The 20,477-nt window shown below is 47.8% G+C and overlaps 2 protein-coding genes across 5 annotated transcripts in view; one reads left to right on the top strand and one right to left on the bottom strand.

Annotated features, from left to right (window-relative positions):
- LOC147062791 (low-density lipoprotein receptor-related protein 1-like) overlaps positions 1-1,500 on the top strand; it is a 46,738-nt gene extending 45,238 nt beyond the window's left edge. For all 3 annotated transcript variants that reach the window (XM_085920677.1, XM_085920684.1, XM_085920668.1), the window contains one exon: positions 190-1,500. In XM_085920677.1, coding sequence (XP_085776803.1) covers positions 190-327 — 138 coding nt within the window. In that variant the 3' untranslated portion in view covers positions 328-1,500. The remainder of the gene's footprint in view (positions 1-189) is intronic.
- fmnl3 (formin-like 3) lies at positions 516-20,316 on the bottom strand. Of its 2 annotated transcripts, XM_085920696.1 has the most exons (26): positions 19,899-20,316; positions 12,703-12,786; positions 12,530-12,610; positions 12,373-12,449; positions 10,729-10,812; positions 10,318-10,467; positions 10,040-10,148; positions 9,868-9,944; positions 9,696-9,789; positions 8,908-8,982; positions 8,726-8,836; positions 8,513-8,662; positions 7,944-8,045; positions 7,418-7,781; positions 7,227-7,325; positions 7,023-7,147; positions 6,738-6,940; positions 6,025-6,328; positions 5,880-5,960; positions 5,663-5,792; positions 5,425-5,585; positions 5,249-5,350; positions 4,633-4,725; positions 4,428-4,551; positions 3,651-3,764; positions 516-2,475 (listed from the first exon to the last, which is right to left on the bottom strand). In XM_085920696.1, exons 1-25 carry the CDS (start codon positions 20,010-20,012, stop codon positions 3,673-3,675), a joined length of 3,186 nt encoding a protein of 1,061 aa, XP_085776822.1. In that variant the 5' UTR covers positions 20,013-20,316; the 3' UTR covers positions 516-2,475; positions 3,651-3,672. The 2 variants fall into 2 exon arrangements, with proteins under 2 accessions (XP_085776822.1, XP_085776830.1); XM_085920704.1 differs by lacking the exon at positions 3,651-3,764 and having other exon boundaries at positions 517-2,475.
- Positions 20,317-20,477: the final 161 nt, after the last annotated feature.

Here is a 20,477-nt window from a genome sequence, read left to right as displayed (position 1 = left end):
AGTTTGAAACCCTACTTCAAAACCCTAACCCTATTTTGAAACCCTACCTGGAGTTTGAAAGCCGTATCACTGATCCAGTTAACAAAGGGAATATCTGCACAGTGCAAAAAAAAAAAACCGGCACTTTTCAAGAGTCACAGACTTGGCGGCCCACGTGGCTAATTGTTGTGCTTTGTGCCCGCCCGGCAGCCCACCAACTTTACCAACCCCGTGTACGCCAGCCTCTACATGGGCGCCCACAACAGCAACAACTCCCTGGCCAGCACGGATGAAAAGAAGGAGCTCCTTTCCCAGGGCGACGAGAGCATGAGCGACCCCCTGGCGTAGAGAAAAATCACAAACACTGTATAAAATGTATAAAATGAAGGACTACTTTTTTAAGTGATTGCAGTATTATATTTTGTTCTTAGACACCAACAAACCAATCTTCCCGTGTGGGAAAAAAAAAAAAAAAAAGGAAGCCTTTCATCCACTTTTCCTCCTTCATTTTCCGTTTCCGCTCGCCCTTCTCTCTCTCGCTTGCTCTCCGCTAAAAGAAAAGAAGGAGCAAATCGCCGTGGAACATTTTGGACGATTATTTTTGTACGAATGGTATCGCGGGCAAAGAGCGAATGCGTGTCGCTTTCAGGTCCAGGTTTTTATTTTTTATTTTATTTTTTTGCATCTGATCTCAACATTCAAAGTGATTGTCTTTTACATCACAAAAATTCCATATATTTGCATCAGATATATAAATATATATACGTATATACTTGCAAAACTATTAACAAAGTGTCTTGAAAGTATAGCCGGAAACATTTGTAACAATTTGCAGTCTGGAAGTCTCGTGTGAGTGAGTGAGTGAGTGAATGAATGAATGCTGGATGATGATGATGATTGTAACATTCCAGGATGAGACATCTGGGATCAACACTGTGGCCTTGGTTTACTGTAGGAGGCAATTTATGTTCTAGAAGGTGGCAGCAGACTTACCATATGTTTAAAAAAAAAACAACACACACAATAATTTTGTGACAATTGTTAACTTTTTTTTTGTTGCTTTTATTCCTTCTGTGTTGACCGCAACTGTATTCTGAGGAAAGGCCAGCCAGGGTTACCATTAGATGTTTTTTTTCCCCTCATCATTACGTGTAATTAATTCGGGTCCCCGTTCAGTGCATTCCCAGAACGGAGAGTGATCAGCTTCCCGATAAGCATTCCTTTTTTGTTCAAGCCTTCGCCTGCGCTGCTAATGCTAACCATCTGTTTGTCTGGAGAATGTTGGCGCTGCGAGATTGCGGGCCCTGAATTTGTCAGACAAATGTGGAAAGCCTTCGTTTAACAGTGTTCTCTTTTTTTTAATTTTTTTTTAACATCTGACCATGTCAATCAGAACAATCATCATTGAGTTGGAAAAGTGTATTTGTTAGCAGAAACCCACTTGGATCTGTGTGGTTCTGATTGTTTTTATGATTCTCTTTCTTTTTGATATAAGAAATTAAATGGATTTTTATAGTAGAACTTTATGGTGACTCATGTCTGTCATTTGAAGAAGTCTGGGATGGCGCAAAAAAAGTTATTTAGAGATTCACGAATCCTAAATTAATCATAAAAAATAAGATTTTTTTTCCCATCATTCTTTATTACGCAGAAAATCATCGATGCAGGATCATTTTTTCAAGTAAATGTTTTGATTTGATTGTACGTTAATTGATCATTTTTATATATTGTCAACAAAAAAAAAAAAAGGATCGCTTCCGCCGAAAGAAACGGGAAAACATCCAAGAGTGTCTACTTTTTGGATCCGTCTGCATTGTGAAAGAATTGCTCTTTGGCATCTGGAGTCATAAGGCAATGGAAATACATTCTTCCAAAAATGTGATACAAATATGATGACATAACAACAAAAGGGACATTTGAAGCAACAATTTTTGGCGGCAAACGAGCTGTCTCTACTTGCTACCGCTTCCTTCCTCGTTTCCATAGTGATGACGTAGCATCAAGAGCAACTTGCTCAAGGGCAGACTCAACCACCAGGGGGGGGGGCACTGGAACCCCCGACCTGTGGCTTGAGAGACCACCGCGTGCATCCATCATGCAACGGCAAGCGTGTTTTTCTGCAAGTCTTTGAAAAAAAAAATATATATATATTCCCGATGGCTGCATCATCATTGACGCCAGTCCGTCAGCTCCTCTCACCGGCTTGCGAGGAAAGTCGAGACGCTGATGCTCCTTTGTGCTTCACTTTTTTTTAAAGTGGCTGGAAAAAGGCCTTTATAAATAAATAAATTAGCCAGCTACAACAAGGCCTCTATTCTGACCCCCCCACCCTCCTCCTTTTCTTTTTACAGCCCCGGCCGGCTGACGGGCGACCAAGCCAGGAAGGTTATAGCAAAGGAAGGCAAGGCGGTTTAAGTGATCAATAAGTGGTTTAGGGTCTCTTCCAACCATTCCGGATCAGGGCGTCAGCTCGCAGGTAAGGCTGGTTTCGCAGATCTGTGAGTAGGCATGAGAAGGGGGAGGAAAGGGAGGGGAGGGAGGGGAGGGCGGACAAACGTTAGATGCTCCTAAATTCCTCCCGTCTATTATTTTGCTCACAACGGCTTGCTGCACGAGAGACAAATTCCCAAAGCCTTGGATGTCAACAGACTGCTTGCGTCTGTTGACATTCAAAGTTTTTCGGAAAGAAACCAAAGCAAGAAAAAAAAAAATAATCACAGTTGAGCGCTAATAACATCAGCCGTCAACAGGCGCAACACAACTCCAACTAAATTTGTTATTTGGCTGTCCCAACTTCATTGGAATCCATTTTGAATTTCCTCATGTTCTTTCCAGACACCAACACGATGAGATATTAACGTGCATCTTCTGCCTTGATTGGAATTATTTTTACCTTCATGTATGGAATTTGCCCGTGTACCTAATATTGTGATTGTGAGAGCCTGTTGAGCTGACGGCAACAATCCACATGGGACAAAAACACCATTGAATGAACACTGGACGACAACATGCAACATAAAGGAGCAGGTGAGGATGATGATGATGAAGATGGCGGAGAAAAAAAAAACAGGGGTGATGGACGGCCTTTTTTTTTTTTTTTGTCGAAATGAAGCCAGCGAGTTTGTGCGGCGGAATCATATGAGAGATGGACTGAAGCGGCCGACACGACTTGAGCAGCGGACGGGCGGGACAAAAGCTCAGCTCAGCCGGAACGGCGCTCGACCCGAGCCGGGCTACCTTGCTTACCCTCCTTTTAGGAAATACTGTCAAAAATCTTCATTTGGGCTGAAAGGGAAGATGAAAAACAATGTGTGGTTGAGGAACGAAGAAGTCACGGTTAGCGGGGGGGGGGGGGGGGGAAACCGACACCAATAAAGTTAGTCTCATAAAAGAAAGCATTGTGGGGTCAAACCTATGAAGCCAAACCTCTTCGCCGTGACGGGGGCGGGGCTAACAGTCATTTACGTTCCTGAGTGTAAGCGTTAGCTTGGTTTGCACTTTTTGTACACTTTGCGCTCCCCGCGAAAAGAGGTTTGGCCGACCGACTCGTCTCACAAACAAAAGGAAGGCCCAAGTTAGTGCGCAGCGGTTGTTGGATGGAGTGATGAGGATCATGCCGCATGCAAAGTGATGGGGAAGGGGGAGGGGCATACAAGAGACACCTGGACAACCTTGGCGTTAAAGGGGGAGGGGCTAGCAGTTGGAGTCGTCGCAGAGGTTGGCTTCACAGAAGAACCGTGAGCCGCGTTTAGCCGTGCGGGCTGTGAAGGGCACGCTCTTCAAGACTGGGAAGGGGGGGAGAGAACATGTCTTTATCAGCGGGGAACGCCAAACACTGGAATACGCTCACACGGGCGGCATCAGGGAGACGGATGGATGGACGGACGGACGGCTGGACAAACTTGGCTGAAAAGTAGCGCCGGTTTGCCAGCTTGGCTTAGGTACGTGTCAAGTTTTCATTCATAAGGAGTAGGAAAACAAAGGTTAGTGCACACGCTAACCCTGAGGCTGACGCCGCTTCGTCTTCTGGTCAAGCAAAAGTCTACACACCCCTGTTGAAACGCTAATTCGTTTCAAACTTTTCCCACCCTGTAACACGATTCAAAAAGAATCCTCTTTTTTTTTTTTTTTCAGAGGTTAAGCAAAAATATACAGCTGTGCTTGCATAAGTGCGCACACCCTCTTATCACAGTGCACGTGTTCCCAAATAACACAATTGGAGTCAGCACGCATACGTGTCTGGAGAAAGTTCAGATGTTCTGGTAGTTTTTTTTTGTTTTTTTTTGCCTGAACTTGATAGTAGCTATTTGGAATTGCGGCGTATCTTAATGCCTTGGAAATTGGCTACGTGTCGGATTCCAGACGGCAGGGCTCGGCGCGCGTCACATAGCACAAGGTGCATTTCAAAGGAGCCGAGTAGTGGACCACCACGGTGGGGGCCGGCCCACCTGTGATGATGTCCTCAATGGTGCCGTCCTTGCCCTCGTATACGGGTCGGTAGTCTTTAGCCTGGCGCTTGCGCAGCTCTGCGATCAGCTCCTGCTGCTGCTGCCTCTTCTTGTGGGCCTGAACCTGAAAGGCAAGCGGCGGCGGGCACTTGTAGTCGGGACCATTCTTTTGGACTGGCACCGGGCGGGTGGGTGTGGAGCGCACCTTGGGGTCATGCTGCTTGGCCTCCTGGGCCAGTAACTTTTCCCTCATGGCTTGCTCCTGCTTCTTCCTTTGTTCGTTGTCCTCCACGGCATCCTGAAAGAGACCGGGGTGGCAGTAACGAGAAATTTCAATGAATTTCAAAGTCTTTCCTTTTTTGAGAAACTCTCCTTTTTTTGTTTGATTCCATTTCATAGACAAAAATGTTTTCCATTTGTTTCCGTTAACTATACGTTAACTCATAACTCGAAAGTGGCCCGGAAGCAGACTCCGAGAGGCCCACGTACCCGGGGCGAACGCGGGGCGAACTATTTCTTTACGCACAAGTCTTTGTGCCGCACATTTCCGTAAGTGGACGCCATCAATCTGGAGCCAGAACAATGTCAGGAAGCCACCAGAGGGAAGAAGCCGTCTAAAGAGCACAGCTGCAGCCCAACAGCTGGCCTTTCCTGTTATTTGGCCTCGGACCGGACCGGACCGGGCGGGGCCCACACAAATCTGCCTGCCTGCCTGCCTGCCTGCCTGCCTGGGTTGGGGGAGGGAGGGAGGGAGGGGGAGTCGGGGGATGTTGGGGGGGCTTCCTGAAATGTGCTTTTCCTCGCCATGTGTGTGACATCACCTTGTAGGCCTTGATGAAGCGCACAAAGACGGGGAAGAAGACAGACGGTGGAGTGGTCTTGGCGCTCTCTCCAAAGTAGTTGACCACATTGTTGAAGGCTTCCTACGATTAGAACGAGCACAGCACCGTCGTTTGGCGTGAGGTCGGATCGGCGCCACGGGCTTGGCGTCTCTTACCTCGGCTGTCTTGGCGTCCCGTTGCAGCTTCTCCAGTTGGGTCTCACTGGCCTGGACAAAGGCCTTAAGGACCGAGTGATCGTGGAGACTGCATTCTCTCCGGATCAGCTCCATGCCTTTACCCAGTTCCCGAACGTCCAGCAGAACGTTTTCCAGCGACACTTGAAGCGGGCGAAGAAATGAGCCGGCTTCTCACGAAAAACGGCCAGCACGAGCGCTCGCTCGCTCGCTCGCTCACCTGCTGCGGCTTTATCCACAAAGTGCAGTTCGTTGTAGAAGTTGGCCAGCTCCACGTATTTCTCCTTCACGATGAGAGCGATGTAGTGGAGCAGCGTCATTTTCCTGTCTGTCGACTTGGTATCCAGCAACTACCCGGTAAAAAAAAAAAAAAAAAGCCATCCGGGTTAGGAAGCCGAGACGATAAACGAGCTGGAGCGCTCGGCGACTTTCCTCACCAGATCGAGACTTTGCAATTTGAAGCCGTAAACGCAGCCTCGCTTGCTGCTATTCATATAGTTGCCCAAAGCTAAGATGATCTGAAAGTCCGGCAGAAGAGTTAAGACAAGCGTTCCCGTTTGGAAGCGCTTTGGAAAAACCAACCTCGAGCATTCGTTTTAACTTTGGCGAGGATTTAACCGAGCCGGAAGCGGCGATGATGGCGTTGAGTTGCGGCGTGAGCAGGCCCACGTTGTCGGCAAAGTTGCCCACAAAGGTGATGATGTTCATCCTCTGCGTGAGCCTCTCGATCTTGCTGAACGAGAGCATGAAACGGTCCTCCTCGGCCAACTGCTCCAACGGACGACGCTCCCGTTCGTATTGACGAAGAACTTTGACCTCTGCTTCCGTGGGCAGGAAGCGCATCAGACACTCCACAAAGTCCACCGGTAAGGCCTTCAAGTCGAATCTAGGCAGACATTAGCAAAATGTAACATGTTTGAGCCTTTAAGGTTGAACGAAGGGAGAAAAAAAAAAAAATCATCCCTCTGTCCTGCCTACTCCGCTTTTCTCACGAGTGACCACGAGGCACTCTAAAGCATCCACTTCAGAACATGGAAAGGGAAGATGCGTTTTAAGCTATCCAAATGCAGTTAGGGCTAGCTAGGTGGCTAGCTAGCTAGCTATGATTTATGATGGGGTTCAATTGCGTCACTGGACCATGTTTTAGTGACCAAAACAAAATCAGGAAAACTAAAATAGTGACAATTTACGGCTATCCCACCACGGCTAACCACTTCATTTTCAGCAATGATCTCAAACATTTGAAAACAAATGTCTGAATTCCTTTCAAAAGACAAAAGGTATGGGTTGAATACTTCTCTATGGCTTTGCAGATCTCCTCTGTGCTCTTGTTTGCCTTTCTCAGCGTGATGGCTAAGTTCTTGGAGCGATTGGCGTCCAGCAGCGTGACTTTGTTCACCGCCTTCTGAGCCACTTTGCTCTTTGTGCACGACAGATCCACAATGGGACCCTGTGCACGGGTTTTAAAGAGATCCTCGAACCTCTCCAAATCCAGTTCCTGCACACAAGGCCATTGGTTACAAAATCAACTCCTAACTGAGGAAGCCAGCCGGCAAACGCGGCCAGCTCGCTCGCTGTACCTCCAGCACCCGTTCGTCATCGATCTCATTGAACACGGTGCCGTTGATCTGATTGGGCTTCAGGGCGGTCCAGTTAAACACAGGTAGGCGGAACTTTGTCTTGATGGGCTTCTTGATTCGAATAGCTGCAACAAAGCGAAACTATGACGCCACAGTCAAGAGTTGCGGTCGAGACGAGCAAAAAAAAAAAAAAAGTGCTCTCACCGGAGAGACCCACGCTCAGGATGACAGAAGGAGAAGCGTCAGGCAGAGGAGGAGCCACAGGAGGAGCCAGAGGAGGTGGGGGCGGTGGTGGTGGCGTACCTGGAGTAAATCAGGAGTGAAAATATGATTATGGAGAAGTGAAAGTAGAAGCCCACCCTCCCACCAAATGCCACAGCCGTGTGTAGGCTCACTTGTAGTCGAAGGAAGTGGAGGAGGAGGCGGAGGCGGTGGAGGCGGCGGGGGCGGAGCTTCACTGGCCGGAGGCAAACTGGAATCGAGCAGCCCCGGGTCGGACGCGGCCGCCGCCGAGGCCAAAGGTAACGCCCCGAAGTCGGCCAGGGGGGTGGCGAGGCCGGCGCCCGCCGCATTTCCCCTGATGCCGAGCGGCTCGATGGCGATGTCTCCATCGGGCTTCTTGTGCAGGCGGATGGTGCCTTGCTGCTCCAGCTCCAGTAGCCGCCTCTCAATGTTGAAGTGCCTCTGGAAGGCGGCGTCCTTCTCCTTCAGTACCCTCCTCAGGGTGGTGACCTGCGTGTTGGTCGACTCGTACGTCTCCTGAGGGCACCACGGGGGGGCGACGTAGAGCACAAAAGCGTGACTTCACAAGCTGAAAAAACATCCTGCTTCCTGCCTACCTAATTTGCCATCATACTGATTGAGTTGAAAGCTTCTGAAAAAAGCCAGACATGCCACCTGAGGTTCCTCCCTCTGGCTTACCCGAATTGCTTGAAGATCTTTATCCTTCTGGAGGAGCACCTTCTCCAAGTCAGCCACTTTCATCATGGTTTCATTCTCAACCTCCAGAAGCTTCTCCGTCACCTGGTAAAGAGAGGAAGTGAATTCCACCTTCACCGCAGCAGCAGCGAGATGTTCGCCTGCCGTATCTGCTCCCATTTACACGGCGCATCCTCGAGGAGAAATATGATACCGCCCGCCGGCAGCGTGATGCGGCACGATGCGGCGAGCACGTGACGCGGCTCTTATTGTGAAGATGAAGAGCGCACATGTTGCGCTGGAATTGCACCTCCCTCATCCTCCCTCATCATTCCTGAGAGCGTTTGTGATGAAATTCCGACAATGATGTCAGGGCTGCCTACGAGCTTTTCCGTGCTGGTTACAAGGCAGCGTGGGATGCAAAGATGGAAGGAGCCAGCGTGAGAACAATATTGGGATTGTTAGGTGCATTCCAAACTTCCCCACAAACCGCGTACGATCCGCAGGGAACGATAATATTAGCATGAGCAACATTAGGTTGCACAGATTGGGGTGGTGGGTGGCGCACTTACATGAGACAGGTGCTCCTCCAGTTCCTCCACCTTTTCCAGCGCCGCGTTCTTGGTCTCGGCATCTTCCAGCAGGCCGCCCACGTCAAACACGTTGTCCAGGTAAGCCTGGATCTGCACCGATAGCTTGTCGCTTTCGGTGTGTTTACATTTCTGATGGAAGGAAAAATCACGTCACGTCACCATCTCCAGGGTGATCTCCTCTGATGGTTTTACCTCCAGGTAGTCATCCAATCCCAGTTTGGTGAATTCAAACTGAAGGTGAACTCGGAAGTTCATGTCCTCCACCGAGTGGACCACGATGTTGATGAACTGCATGCAAGCCACCTGGGGCCCCCAAAGGACACGTTGACATCTTGGCGGCGGGTAGCAAAAAGACGCAAAGCGGCGTCGCTTACCATGAAGTCGATGTTGCCCTCCTCGCTACGGAAGAAATCCATCAGCCGTTCAAAACGATGCTTCTCCTTACACACCTGAAAAGCACAAACGTTGCCTTTGTCATATTGAACGATTTGGATTTGAATAATATCTAAAAACATCCCGAGGCCTGATTTTGATTTTCTTCTCATCGTCAGCAGTCACGGCGGGGCGAAAAAAATATCCATTCAAACCAAAAATACCCAGAGAAAGGGATAAACAAACAATGGCATGTTTTCCCAGCAAATTCTTTTTGGGTCCTAATAAAAAAAAATGTTAAAAATGAGCCGACACTGTCAATAAACAACAGTGGACCACGTTTGGAACAATCTGACAAAACCCAATTTAAGATCTTGTTTTGACAAGCGGCTGGTTTTCTCTCTGCGTGCCCTCCCTCCCTCCCTCTTTCTGGAATTCTATTCAGGAAGATGCCCGTCCGTTAAGAATGTTCAGTTCTCATCGGGGACTTGAGGCTTATTTTTCTTGTCTGACATTTGGTGACCTCTGAGGGGTCACCACGGGGCTTCCCCTCCACCCTGTGTGGAGGTGACAACTCCCAGAGCTCCTCAACTTTCATTGCTGCATGACGGCCCTGCAGGCCTCGCTGCATCCCCACAATTCATTTGCCCCCCCTTTTTTTTTTTTTTTTTTTGGAGGGGGGTCTACTTAATCAACATCAGGCTGCTAAAGGTAAAAATCAAAATGTGTCAGAAGCTTTGGTCCAAAATCTTTTTGCGTTTGATCAACATGTAGGACGAAGCTGGCGAACCTCTTTGAAGTTATCAAACGCTGACAGGATGATCTCGTGACCTCCTCGAACCAGGCACACGGCAGCCAGCAGCTCCAGGACCAAGGCCTTTGTCCTAAAAGCGGCACACGACGTCACCTTCGAGTCGCTCAAGTGAATTTTGGTCGGACGCTGAGATGATACTGATTCTTACCGTGAGCTCTTGTTGTTCAAACTGAGAGCAATTTCATTAACCGCATGCGCGTGAGACATGACCATGTTGAAGCCGTACTGCAAGAAGAGCAGAAGGACAGACAAGAGGATTTGGTGAGAGTGCAACGGGGGATCCAGACGAAGCACGGAAGGAAGCGGCACGCAGGAAGCACCTGGTAGTTCATGATGGCTCGCAAGCACAAGATGCACACGTGAACGTCATCCTTCTGGCTGACCAGTCTGGAGTTCTTGATGGTTTTGCTGCCGGAGAGCGAGCCGTAGCTGCAACAGGTGGGCAAAGTTAGCGCTCGGCCACAGAGATCACACGTTGTCGGGCCGGACAGGACCGGCACGGGGGACTAGCAGGGTCCACGGCGGCCATTACGGCGGGCAGGCGGGAGAGCAGGGCAAGTCGTCAACAGGTAACAGCGGACAGCTCAGCGATACATACCGGAGGACGGACTGGCGGGCCGAACGCACCAGCGTGTTGCAGAAGGGCTGAGGGTTCATCTGGTGCAAATCCTCGATGGACCTGCTCCAAGATTTGGCCTTGTCCGAGAAGCCGCCATCCTCGCCGTTCTCCACACCCTCAAAATCCAACCTGGGCCACACGCGTAGGCGTAAAGCAGATGCAGGTGGGGGAGGGGTCAGGTTAAGGGGTAGCCAGGTGAACGTTATGGCAAGAGCATCACACAGCCGCATGAGAAAGCTCAGCAAAGAAAATGGCGCTCATTGCGCTTAAGCTTCAACCGTAACGTCATCCGCATTCAAGCGACACATCCAAAGAACACGTTCGGGATGCACAAGCAGCTCAACGTGCCGACTCAGCGGACGCAGCTCCAACCGCTTCCTTTTGACTCACATGACAGCGCACTGGGCAAAGGAGAGGTACTCCACCAAGACGTCAAGACCTCTGTTCTCATCGTTGAGGAACTCCCGGACCCACCTATGATGCGGGAGGAGAGAAATACCCTTAGCATTCACACCTTTGGATAGGAGGGAGTGCAAAGCAGAAGATTTGTAAGGCTCAAGAACATCATTTAGATGCGATGGGAAAGGAATTTCGTCACGAGTGAAGGGGGACAGGAAAAGATGGAACGGAAAGCAAAGAAGGACGAGGTCATTTGTACGGAAAGTGAAAACGCGACGGCCGCTGCGTAGGAATAGAAACACGTGAAGGGAGTATCAGTTGGGGATTTTCTTCTTCAAACGCAAAGTTTGCGGCTGAATCAAACAGAGAGGAATGTGTCTGATTTGAAGGATTGCTTGAGATGGACAGGAAGGCAAGCAGCAGGAAAAGGGAAAGGGAGGGAGGGAGGGAGGGAGGGAGGGAGGGAGGGAGGGATGGAGGGAGGGAGGAAGGGAGGGAGGAAGGGAGGGAGGAAGGGAGGAAGGCCAGCCCTGCAACAGAGGAAACCAACAAAGCAGTTGAGGTGAAGGGGAAAGAGGCGGACTGCTTCTGAGGAGGCGCCCATGATCATTGCTTTCCTGTCTACTAACCAGACGCCCCCCCCACCCCACCCGTGACCCCTTCTTCGCCCCCCTCACCCTACTGCGGCGAGCTCCTATTTTCTTGGCCGTGGCAGGAATAAGACTCAGACGTTGTAATAAAGCCCGTCCGCACGCTCGCCATTCTCCTGAAAACGATCCCACCTTATTCCTCTTCTGGGAAATGCATTGAAAGAAATCTTTTTTTTTCTTCCCCCTTTTAGTCACACAAACGCTCTGGAAAAGTTGAAGCCGTCTTTAAAGCAGCGGCAATTTGACATTTACAGAAAAAGGGGCAGCGTCGTAGCAGATGGCAAATCTTTTTTCCTAATTGCATAGCAATCTCGCAATCCAGCGTTTTAAGATTTGTAAAAAAAAAAAAAAAAGTTAACTTGCATCCCTGATTAAAAAATGTGTTAATATAAAATAATGCATTATTTATTCATTTATTTTTGTGCGGCCCGATACCAAATGATCCACGGACCGGTACCGGTCCACGGCCCGGTGATTGGGGACCACAGACTTATACTGTCTGTCCTCATGTGGTGCTGCACAACTTTTGTTCAAATAGCTTCATGCACAGCCCGAGGGCCATTTGTGGCCTGCCTTTCACATTGTTTTTTTTTGTTTTTTTTTTAGTTTGTCCTGCACAAGGTTTTATGAATGTAGCTTTGAAAAGTTGTGATGTCAAAACATCACAATAGATTCTGCTTGCTGAGCAAAAAGTGTCAACTTCCAAGTATCCACGCACGCGTTTTTTTCTATTTTCAAAAGTCGGCCAGCCGGCCAGGTCAGCATACACAACAAAGCTTCCTGTTAAGCACTCGATGGGGGAGCGGACGCGGCGGCACAATGGCTACCATCTGGGCATCGAGAAGCTCGGCCCCATCCAGTGGAGCTGCGGAGCTTGGCAACTCCAAACAATGGGAGGGCCATCCGGGCAAAGAAAGGACAAACAATGCCAGCCTTTCCTTCAGACACTCACAAACAGATGGAGAGCAGGAAAATGAACACTTGCCCAATGTGGTTTGTCCTCAAAGAGATCTCCAGCTCTCTTAAGACTTTGGTAGACTCTTGTACTCTCCTGCGGAACTTCTGCGAGACACAAGGGGAGGAGAGTGTTTGTTTACGTACACCCATGAGACGTTATGCGGTTCACGGCGAGAGTTGGCGACCTTTCTGGTGACGCCGGGGTCTAAGTAGCCGCGGATTTTCTGGATGTAAGTGTGAGGTGGATTCTTCACTTGAAACCTTTCCTGTGGGCCAAACAAGATGAACTCATCTGCTTTTTTTTTTTTTTTTTCATTAACAGAAGAAAAGACGTGTGGCGATGTTGAGGCCGGCATACCTGGTCACAAATCAGGTCCCACTTCTTCTCGTTGTCGTACTGCCTGAGGAGCCGGGCTTTGTCTGGAGGAAGGTTCATAGAGTTCTGAAAAAAATAATGCATAAAATGCTTTCATGTGGGTCAGCGCAACGTCTGGCAGGTTCATAGAGTTCTGAAAAAAAAAAATGCATAAAACGTTTTCATGTTTCAGCGCAACATCTGGCACAATGAAGCAGGTTAGATTCCGATGAGTGACAAAGATCAAATCGAAAAAATAACGACTGGGCTGTATGTGTTTAGCTTACGTGAGCAGATATAGATGACAATTTGATGTTTACGTGTTTGTATTTAAAACATGAAAGCTGCTATTTGATGAGCCTCAGCGGTGAGCGAAATGAACGGAACACTGACACTTGTTTTTAAATCCAACAGCAAATGTGTGTGTTCATTTCACAATCCGTAACGACTGAGTGGGTGGCAGAAACTCAACAGGCTTGTGCTAGCCACGTCAGAGCTTAGTTTAAATTTGGGGGACTTTTGGTGATGATCTCACTTCCTGTGTTGACATTCGGCACCCTAGCTAGCACTCCTCAGTCAGCCGCCGTGCTTGCTCGGCCTCCAAACACCGCAACCACAATGGCGGGCTAGCGCTGTCATCTCATCCTGCGCTTAAAACAACAACGGCAACAAACAACAGAAGGCCGCCACTTTGAAACTCAAACTACTCTCAAGTCTGTTACAAAACCTTTTAAGTTCCCAAGTCACGTATGAGAGCTAGCTTACTAGTTTAGCATGTGGCCACAACAGCACTAAAAGACACAAAAAACAACCAGCAGTCTATTTTCGAGTTAAGCAAAAATATTTGAAATAGAAAAACGTATGAGAGCTAGCTTGCTAGTTCAGCATTCGGCTACAACAAGGAATTCCTCTTCACGGCATCAAAAGACACAAAAAACGACTAGCATTTTATTTTCTAGTTAAGCAAAGATATTTGAAATAAAAAAGAAAAACCTATGAGAGCTAGCTTGCTAGTTTCGCAAAAAGGAATTCCTCTTCACAGCATCTTTGGCACTCACTCACAGGTCACCTCATTTGCAACACATCCAAACATAAGACGCAGATTTAATGCTCATTTCTGAAGATATACATTTCAAAAAATGATTCTGATTATTATTACAATTTTTGATTCACATTGAATTGGGTTGGTAATACAGTAGGTGTACAAGCTTAAACATCTTGTACGTAACTGTATCACGACTCCAAATTACATTCAAATATAAAACCATTGCGGGTAAAAGAAAAGAAAAAAAAAATGTTTGGAAGCTACCAATGAAGCAAATGCACAGATGTTAAAAGCGGGTTGAGCAAAAGTCACTTTGGAGGGCAGCAACATGCAAAGCAGATGTGCAGAATTACACCAGGAATGTTTGTACAACTACATGTGATCCCGACTTGCTTGTCTCAAGTGTGTGTGCGTCCATTTTTTTGCCTCTACATCTTCATTACGATCAATGAGCTTTGTTAATATAAGGCGGGTTTGCTGTGTCCATCATGATGAACATCATCAGTAAGATTTTGGCATAAAAATAGAAAACAACACTGAGACTTGATGACAGTTGCAGTCAATTGTACTGAATGGGCTTGTTGTTGGATGATTACGTAAGAACAGAAAGCAAAGTCTCTCAAATCCAGACATCGGGTCCGCCAGAGCCCAGCCGAGCCGTTTTGTCTCGTTTTCTCAGCCAGTCATGCGTACGAAAGCGCAGGCGAAGAGCAACGGGCCTTTTTTTCTGCTTCTAATTCTGAATCAGCGACAGGAAATCGCATCCGGGGCCGAATCAATTGAGTCAAATAGCATCGAGTCGACTCCAGCTGGCTTTTTTGAACACGATGAACAAAAAAAAAAAAGCTGAAATGGCTGCAAAATAAGGCAAAGCTAAAGCCAAAGAGGTCACAAAGCAGGGAAGAGATTTCCTTTATTTTAGGCGACTAACTGAATTTTGTCGCTAACTTGATTTAGCTTCCTCCTGCGGCGATAGCACTTGGCACTTCCTGTGAGCGAGCAGAGATGCTTTATTTCTAGCCGACCCCATCTTAGGCCTCAAATACTACCGAAATGTGAAACACGTTTGGCGCTTACTGCGTACTGCCCACGTCTTTTTTCTCCATTCAAAGCCAAGCTTTGTTTTCATTTGGTGCCGTGCCATTCCCCCATCCTTTGACATTTGAGACATTTTTTTTTTTTCCGTCCTTCTAGAAAATGGATAACAACAATAGCTGGTGGGCAGGGTCGCAAGCTGCTCAACTGGTTTGATGAGCGAGCTACGTTATCTTGTTCCATGGCTGGCCACCTAGCTACTCGGGAGACCACGACACTTTTTAATGACATGTTTTGCTCTTTTCATTCATATTTGTCCATTAGTGAAAAAACGTAAACAATTATTAAAAACCAACCACGGCTGCCTCCCAAATGTTCAAGAAAAAAAAAAGTTCCGCCCCCCTTTGTGCTCTGGTCTCTTCCTTCTCTAGTTCGGGATGCTTTTGACATCTCGCATTGTTTCTTGGGCAGTAAGCGAAGTAGACTTTCCTGAAAGGAAGCGATGTTGTTGTTTGAAATACACAACCTGTAATTTCCTTTGTTTTATGTTTAGGTGGGCAGCAAACTTCAACTGGGAGTGGCAATAAACATCTTTTGGAAGAACGCTTTGTGGCCAAGGAGGTTCGCTAAAGCAGTTGAGGGCGACCACCTGAAGGGGTGAGGTTGAGGAGATGCAATCCAGCTCAAATGAGTCCTCCAGCCCAAATGGCCAACTGGAGAGCGGGTTGAGCAAATCCATCTGCCCTAATCCGAGTTGATTTACGACCTCGCCTGAGCCGACTTTATGACCTTCAACTCCCGCTGGAGAGACCGCTGGAAAAGATCACGTTTTCCTACACGAGCTTTTTTTTTTTTTGCTTTACGCTCGGGTAGGAGCGATGATGACCGTCAGTAGCTCTCCATCTTTTTTGGTGCTTGCCCACCACTCTTGCTATGTTTTTATAGTGGCTGCTTTATCTGTTTCCCTTTTCTCACAGACGAGACACGTTTGTCATCAGCTCGGAGGGAAAAGAGTGGGCGGCCGTACAGCCGACCCAGACGGGCCCCGCTCTGGCTCAGACAACGTCAGGGTGGGGTCCCGGAAACTACTGGAAGGTGGATCAAGGACCTTCAGCTAACATCTAGATTTAAAAAGACAATCACAGTAGACAACACACAAACCATTTCAGTTTTTGATGATGTCTTGTTTTGTGACCCGTGAACAAAAAAAAAAAGGTCTTGGCCAATTGGTCTGAATACAAAAAGAGACAAATAAAAGATTTCTGTAGAAGTAAGGCACAACTTGTGACACACACAGAAAAAGCCGAGCTGATTCCTGTCAGGCAGTGGAGGTAAAGAAAACAGAATGGAATACGTGCTCTGCTCACAGAGCATATTTTTAGGCTGTCCAAATAAGAGAAAACCGTATTTGAGCTGTGCCAGGCTTGCCTGGATGAAGTTCAGCTGGATATGAATGTTAGAAAAACAGAAAGAGACCAAAATAGCAGAAAGCGACGATGACAAACGCAAATTCACGTTTCTGGAAACAATGCGTTCTGGTGACTCGTTGGAATGACATCACACGACGTCCACCATACGCACGACATGCATGCCGCTGGCTTTTTAGTCATTGTTGGACTTTTTTTTTTTTTTGCCGGACGGCTATGGAAAGACAATGGAGCAAGCGCTCCGTCTTCCTGAACAAATCAAAAAGTGACGTCGAAAAAGCTACGACCGCGCGTGCCTTGCTCTCCACAATGCGCAAAAAGAATCGTGGGTGCTTTTTGGAGCGGCCAGGTAAAAGATGAGAATTGGAGAAAACAGCGGCCCGGCCGCAGACATCCGATCCGATTCGATCGGGCGACGGCTCTTTTGGAGCGGTAACGTGAACTCGGTGACGGCGACAAAGCAAGATGACGTGGGGGGGACCAAAGCTGACGCTCCCGGGGATTGCCGCACCTCTCGTTGCCTGTTTTCAAACAAAACACTGCTTCAGCAAAAATGACATAAAAATGTCTCCTTTTCTCATTTTCTCGTCTGTTACCATCGTAAGAATCAAATATGGAGCAGACGGCCTTGACGGAGCCAGATCTTCTCGCAGCTCCGCGCGTACTGCAAGTGAACCCGAAATGCACTTTGGCGAGAGGCCTTTAATCAATCGACCGGCCAAAAACCAAGCAAAATCTCGGAAGCGTGAACAAAAAAGCTTAAGGAAACGAGTTAAAAATAACCGTAGGGATTTCTCATGGATCCGACACAGGAAGTCTTCCTTCATTCCTGTGAGGCCGACATCCTGTTTGTTCTCGTGCGCGCGCCCGATGGACGATATTCACAAAAATGACAGGAATGCAGGTACGCAAATGACTCCCATTACCGGCCGGCCACGCTTTTTTGAAAGGCTGCCCATTTTGAAAAAAAAACAAAAACAGGTCAGACACTGAGAAATACTTTATTATGATAGAAGCCCAATAATTCAAGAGGAGCTATACAGATGAGATAAAGACTAACACAAAGAAATAAACATGTCACTTGCGGTTTGAACTCAGTTGGCTTTTCAGAAAAATGAAAAAAATTTGTGCATAGGGGCACAAAAGGGGCTCCCTCTCTCAAACAACACTGCCTGACAGAGTCGCCATTGTGCTGAGGCGCAAAGCTGCAATTCTTCGGCTTCCAAGTTATCACTTGGAATCTTGAATCATGTCAAAGCTCAGCTTCACGATGGGAACCGAGTTTGCACACGCCGCCACACGTACGATAATTGCACACATGTTGTATCTGCTCATTTTGGCCACTTGACCTCTGCTTTCCAAAGACAGAATTACAGAAGCACTAAAAAAAAAGCCCATAAAAAGCGGCCCCAAGTGAAATGGTAGCCCGAGGGGGGGGGGGGCGTTATCGCCAGGTGGACGGTTAAAAGCCAGACTGAACAGCATCGGCCGTAATCCCCCGCTTCCTCCGAGAACTCGGCGATGGGTGCGTGAGCCAGATGTAGCTCAACTGGCAGAAAAAGACGAGCAGAAGCGGTAATAAATAATTCGAATGGAGGTTTTAGGCTCAGTAAACACTTCTCGCATCTTGACTTCATTAATCGCACGTATCGGACGGGGCAGAGTTCTTCGGATTTGAAGAAACGGCGAGCGAGTGAGTGAGTCATCGTCGCCGTGGTGCGGATCCCGCATGATGCAACTGGATGTCAGCCGCTACTGGAGTCACTTAGGAGGATCTCCAGAGCAGACGGCAAGCAAAAAAAAATAATAAAAATTCCCATGGAGCTCCCGCAGAAAACGAGCCAAGATCTGCACCGCTGCTCCAATAAAAAGGAAAAGGGGGGGAAAAAAATGTTGGTAAAGTCATTAGTGCTGAGAAGAGTGGTAGACGCACTTCTAAGGTTCTCCCGACCAGACCGCAGGAATTCCAGCCGACCCGATGCCAGACGTGCACCTTTCCAAGTGCCACCCTCTAATATCGGAATCCACGGCCAGGAAACGGCGAATGAGCCGCACGCAGATTGCGTTTCAATTCAGGATGTAAGGAAGACCAAGCCAGAGATGGGCGGCGGAACTGAGCAGAACATCTGAGTAAAACAGTTGAAAGTTGGACTCAATCTGATACTCCTCCGCTGAACGGTTTAGGTCCCGAATATACGAAAGGGTCAGGGGTCACCAAAGATATCCTGTACACAATTCAAAACGGGAAGACCCGCTTGAGCTTGGAAAACGGTCGGGTCATACAAAGTGTGAGCGTTGAGGTCTTCCGGGGTCTTCTTTGGGCCAGTGCACCGGTGTAGGGGGAGAAAGGGCCAAAGTCAAAACATACTTTGATGAACTTTCATGCAGCCGCTTTGATGCCAGCTACAATAATATACAGCGGGAAGCAATCGGCTAAATTTAGACTATTTTGGTTGAAGTGGAGAAAAGTTCCAAAGTCAGCGCCAGATGAAAGAAGCGCGACCTCGTCGTCCTCCCGACCGACGTTATCTGGCGGGTGGGCCGGCATTGTTTGATAAGCTTGTTGTGCTTTCCCACAAAGTCAAGGAAACGTGTCGCTTAAGTCAGCAGCGGGGTGGAGAAACACGAGAGACATGTTGAGTCTGCCGCCCTCTCGCCTAGAAATCTTCCCCGCGTGGCTGCACATAATAACAGTGAAGGATTTCACTTGCGCTCGCCAGTCGACAAAGGAGACCGTTTCAAGATGTGTCCGAAGGTCGGACGTGGAAGTCTTTTGTCATCAAGTCCAGTCATGACTTGAGCAGTGAGGCTTGCTGTGGTGTTGTTGTTGTGTCACACTGTCAAGTCATGTTAGCATCAGAAAAAAGTTGCACAAGACAGAAAAAGTTGTCCCATTCCGCACAAAGTAAAGCTATTTATCTCCTTAGATGAATTAAGACGGTTTATGAAGGCAGTCAGTCAACTAAGAAAAGCAGTTGTCGCTGTCTTGAAAGGGGAAATATCGTGGAAATGTCACAAGATTAACATAAAAACACTTTTGGACCAAAAGTGCGTGTTTGTGGGTGGGGGGGGTTGAATTTGGAAAGGCCCGAAAACTTCACAGTGGAATGGATGACGGGGTCACTTGACGCAACAAGTGGGTGTTGACTCAATGCTCATCAGTACAAGAGATCAACTCCATTGTGAAGTGTGATGTGACGTGTGAGAGAGAGAGAGAGAGAGAGAGAGAGAGAGAGAGAGAGAGAGAGAGAGAGAGAGAGAGAGAGAGAGAGAGAGAGAGAGAGAGAGAGAGAGAGAAACGTTTTTACACTTATCCTGCAGCCGAATCACAGAATGCAGTGATGTGCTCGTTTGACACGTTTCAATTATATGTAAAAAAAATAAATAAAAAATAAAAGGCAATCGGCCCGTTTGCGCCGTGCTGCGTTCAGCCAAATGCTGAGTTGTCTGACTTTTGGGGGAGACAAAAGAACTACCAGGGGGGTCCACATCAGGCGTTTGAGGGGCGGGCCAAAACAGGTCTCATTTCAAATCCAAATATTTGAGCATTTAGAAAGTATTTATTTTGTTTCATTAGCCACTTTTTGGATTTAAAAAAAAGTCTAGTGAGATACACACGTGTGTTATGCAACAAAGTGTTCACACATTCAACATCGTCGGTGTGTTTGTTAGAAGAAGCACAAGAAACTCACCAAAACGATGGCGAACTTCTCCTCCAGCTCGGTGGGGTCCGGCATGGGCACCTTCAGGGGTAGAATGTGATGCTTCATCTCCGATTGGCCGTCCACACTTTCAATATTTCCCATTTTTCTTCGTATCTTCCTTATTATACTCGTCGCAAAACTGTTTCAAGTTAATCCAATCCAGATCTCCCAAATATTCCAGTGACGTGATCAACGTAAGAATCCAAAGGATCCACTTCTTCCATGTAAAAAGTGACAGTGCAGTAGTCTCGCTTTCCTAAATCCAAATGCCATTTATTCCGGCCGGTCCAGTGCGCTCTTCTTTACGACTACTTTCCGCCACGGTCCCGACTTTCTGCTTTTCCTTTCGCGTGCAACTTTCAAAATCGCTACTCGAGAAGTTGCTGCTGGACTTTCTTTCTTGGCTCCGACGCGTTTCCATTCATTATTCTTGTGTGATCCTGATTCGGCTGCACATAGTGGGCGGGGCTTCGGTGGAGGACACGCCCCCTGAGGTGCAGCATCTGCAGCAACAGTCCCTGGAGCAGATGTACACCAATAGCTGGCTAGTTGGCTCCCTCTGGTGGT

This window comes from Syngnathus leptorhynchus, chromosome 1 (assembly GCF_054491065.1).
Source record: "Syngnathus leptorhynchus isolate UIUO chromosome 1, UIUO_Slep, whole genome shotgun sequence".
Classification (NCBI taxonomy): Eukaryota; Metazoa; Chordata; class Actinopteri; order Syngnathiformes; family Syngnathidae; genus Syngnathus; species Syngnathus leptorhynchus.
This window is presented reverse-complemented; position numbering and strand designations above follow the sequence as displayed.

Coding starts and splice junctions, on each gene's coding strand:
- fmnl3 (XM_085920696.1), bottom strand. CDS start 20,012: ATGGGAAATATTGAAAGTGTGGACGGCCAATCGGAGATGAAGCATCAC. Junction 8,837..8,907: donor AGGGCAACATCGACTTCATG/GTAAGCGACGCC, acceptor TGGGGGCCCCAG/GTGGCTTGCATGCAGTTCAT. Junction 7,148..7,226: donor CCTGAGCGTGGGTCTCTCCG/GTGAGAGCACTT, acceptor GCTTTGTTGCAG/CTATTCGAATCAAGAAGCCC.